General features: G+C 39.5%; 1 protein-coding gene across 1 annotated transcript in view; it reads left to right on the top strand.

Annotated features, from left to right (window-relative positions):
* Positions 1–3,866, top strand: part of TNRC6A (trinucleotide repeat containing 6A) — a 23,814-nt gene that overhangs the window by 15,519 nt on the left and 4,429 nt on the right. Inside the window, exons 12-15 of the mRNA XM_010297128.1 lie at positions 800–931; positions 2,465–2,623; positions 3,019–3,159; positions 3,682–3,789. Coding sequence (XP_010295430.1) covers positions 800–931; positions 2,465–2,623; positions 3,019–3,159; positions 3,682–3,789 — 540 coding nt within the window. The remainder of the gene's footprint in view (positions 1–799; positions 932–2,464; positions 2,624–3,018; positions 3,160–3,681; positions 3,790–3,866) is intronic.

Here is a 3,866-nt window from a genome sequence, read left to right as displayed (position 1 = left end):
GGAATGCCAAAGTCAGCAGTGTGGGCACATTGTTCAAGCCCAAAGTAACAGATTCTCACAGGTGTTTGGACTGATTTGGGTTGACATTGTGTTGATTCTCTGGCAGGTAAATGTTTTGAAATTCAGACAGCAGCTTAGAACAGGCAAAGACAAGTTTTGTTTGTTTTTTCTTGCTGTGGTTTTAATATTCAGTGTGAAGAGGGTAAATGGAGGAGAGGATAGTGTTACCTGTGCAGTTCCATGCGAAGTGATCGTGTATCTGTGCTGCTGTGGTTCAGAAGCTGGCGAGGTGTCCCATTGAAGAGCCCGAATAAGAACAGGAATAAACAGTTGTAATTGCAAATACCAGTACATAACTTTTGCTGAATAGGGATGAGTACAGACACACCTTCCTGCTGGACAAGTGTCTTATATAGCTGAGTGTAGCTTTTCAAAGTGCGGTACTCCTACTTCGTACAGGTGAGATCAGTTAGTTGTTGTGCTGGTGCTAGACTGGTATTAGAAATGCCACATTTTTTAGATGTTTAGATTTTAGTTTCTCTAATTTCCTTATGGCTTCTTCCACTGGCATTTTTGCATGAAGACATCAGCTGAGAACTTCAGACTGCTTTGCATTGCTTAGCTTAGCTTCTGTCTGTAGTAAGTTCACTGTATTAAATGCTAGAACATTTCTCAAAAACAGATACTTGGAAGCATGAAATAACCATAGTAATATGCTTAAATGTTTAGTAGGACAATGGTGGTAATTAGCAGAAGAAAAACATTTAGTCTGTATTTCATAAGCTGTATATGTTTTTAGGAATGAACTCAAACTTGAATGTAAACATGGATATGAGCAGTATTAAAGAGCCACAATCTCGACTGAGGAAATGGACTACAGTAGACAGCATTTCTGTGAACACATCATTAGATCAAAACTCCAGCAAACATGGTATGTTAAACAAGTCATTAAGAAGCATTTGACATTACACATCAGATTTTCACATTCTCGGTCTAAAATGCAGGTTTGCTGTATTTAGGTCTGTAGCTGTAACTACTGTGATTCTTATAGCTGTCGGAATTTGTGTTGTGCTGTCTGTGCCAAACTTGCTGCATGTCTTGTACAGCAGCCCATAGCTTTCTTGAATATTTTTACTTACAGAAGTGATCATGTGATGAGACTGAGTAGTAATGTTGTGCAGAATTCCTTTTTAACCAGACTTTTCTTTAAATGTGACTATTGCTACTAGCTTTACCTTAATCTGGATTGGAATGCTTCATATATTTTAAAAACCGAAAGCTTTAGATTTTTCTAGCTTTCTTTCCCCCAATGCTGCTGGCCTTAAGGTGATTTATGGGGATTTAACTCTGTGTGCATACATTCTGGTCATGTCTGACATTTTTGGTTACAGGTTTTGGCTATGAATGTGTATGTTTGCATTCTGAAAATGAGGAGAGCTTAGAAGGGATAGACTAGTACCATTGCTGTACTTAGTTTTAGAGGAGGTGGACTTGGTTGCTTCATATTTCATTCCAATCATCAGGATTCATATGACATTTCAACTGTTTCAGTTGCTTGAAATCGATTCCAGTTAAAATTTGAGTCTATAGCACAAAGGTTCTGTGTCTAAAGATAGTTATAAAATGTATCCAGTCTCCTATTACTGTTCAGTCTTCAGATTGTTTGGATATTTTTAGATCTGTCAGCTGTTTTACTGCTATGAAATTACTTGCTGCCTTAAGATATCTAGTGGAGATATCCTGCTACTGCACTTCTGGACTTCATCTGATTATTGCAGATGAACAGAAGTCAGAGGTGTTGGCGCTACTTTAGATGTAGGTAATGTTTTCTGAATAGTATTAGGAATTGGATTATTTCAACTCCATATTGCATTGAATCACTAGTAGAAGTAACTTATTCCCTCAGAACTGTAAAATGTCTTTGGCTTTGCTGTCTAACAACTTTTAAAACTTCTCCTTAAAGGATTTGCACATAATCAAATAGATTCTGTACAGTGCTTTTGATCCTTGCTCTGCCTCCAGTAATTCCCCCCGCCTCCTCTCCTCCGAGTTATATGAGTAGAATTTGGAGTTTTGCAGTAGCTAAAGATCCTTCAGATTTTGTAGATGTTTCTTCCAAGAGCCCTCTCATCACAGAATATATCCACTACCCCTGTTACCCGGTTGGGGTCTCTCAGGATGCTCTTGCCCTCTTGAATTAATATTTTACTTTTAATAAGTGTACTATTTTAATGAAATTATTTAACGGGAGATTATTCTTACAGCTTTCTCCTGAATTATTCAGAGATGTTTCATTTTACATTATATGCTCCTGTATGACTTTCTATGTAATGTGACATCATAAGATGACAGTATGCTGCTCTATGTTTCATTAATGCTTTACAAGGGCATGTTTTTTAATATATATTTATGTATATAAAAATTGGCTGTGACAAATATTTGACAACTTTTTTTTTTCCATTAGGTGCTATTTCAAGTGGTTTTAGGCTGGAAGAGTCTCCATTTGTTCCATATGACTTTATGAACAGCAGTAATTCACCAGCCAGTCCTCCTGGATCTATTGGGGATGGCTGGCCCCGTGCCAAATCGCCTAATGGCTCTAGCAGTGTTAACTGGCCACCAGGTACGCAACGCCAGTGCTTGCCCTTTGCGTGGTTCTTACTCTTCAGCTGTGTTTCTTCCGTGTTTCTTGGTCATTACATGTGGAGGGGGCAGCGAAGCGGCCTACAGAAGAGTGTTAAGGGTGTGTTTTTAGCACAGAGAGCAGTAGTTTTATTGTACAAAAAGAAATATATCTCCCTGCTTTGAGATTTTACCCTCATGAGACAGGACCAGAACATCTAGAAATGAAGTGAATAAAGTGAAAAGATGATGAAATTAAGTAAATCAAATGCTTAAAAGGTTTTGGATTTTCAGTCATTAAGAGAAGTATTGTTTAGACAGCTGTTTCCTAAAAAAAAAAAAAAAAAAAAAATATATATCAAACTAAGCTTCTTTTCTGAATCTCTCTGCTCCTAGAGTTTCGCCCTGGTGAGCCATGGAAAGGTTATCCAAACATCGACCCTGAAACTGACCCTTACGTCACTCCTGGCAGTGTCATAAACAATCTTTCAATTAATACTGTGCGGGAAGTCGACCACCTCAGGGACAGGAACAGTGGTACGTTCAGATGCTATGTTTTCTACTTAATTGTGTATTAATCTTCCTTCAGTCACACAGAAAGACTGTTTACTTGGAGATGTGTTTGCTACTTGCCCATCTCCTTGTTTATCTCTTGTATTGTGGATTTTATGGCTGAAAAGCTCATCTTTGGCTCAAGCACTGCTACTTGATGCAATGCAACAGATATTCTGAGAATGTGGGGGGAGTGAGCGAATGCTGCTGATCTGCATTCTGATGTAATTCTGTGCTCAGGGAGGCAGCATGTTTGAAAGCAGGCAAGCAAAACTTGGCAATCGGGCCATTGCAGTAATGTAGCTAGCTTTGCTTGCAGCGAGTGCAGGGTCCTTGCTGCTGTTGAGGGTGCTTGCCACCACACGCATTTGGAACAAGGATGAGGACTGGGAAGAGTGGAGAAGGTCCCTCGTCTGACTCTGCAGACGTTTTCAGTCTGGACTACGAGTCATGCCTTTTATTGCATTTGTGGTGCGCTGTGCTGTGACTGACTTCTCTTTATTATAGGGTCATCCTCATCTTTGAACACCACGCTGCCTTCAACTAGTGCCTGGTCATCCATTCGTGCCTCCAACTACAATGTTTCCCTCAGCAGTACAGCACAAAGCACTTCAGGTGAAGTCTGCTTATATTGCTCTGAGGTGGTGTTTCTTCCTCTTCATGTGCTTCAGGGGGATGCTAAATGTTAATGA

The sequence above is a fragment of the Phaethon lepturus genome, unplaced genomic scaffold (genome assembly GCF_000687285.1).
Source record: "Phaethon lepturus isolate BGI_N335 unplaced genomic scaffold, ASM68728v1 scaffold40031, whole genome shotgun sequence".
NCBI classification, from domain to species: Eukaryota; Metazoa; Chordata; class Aves; order Phaethontiformes; family Phaethontidae; genus Phaethon; species Phaethon lepturus.
This window is presented reverse-complemented; position numbering and strand designations above follow the sequence as displayed.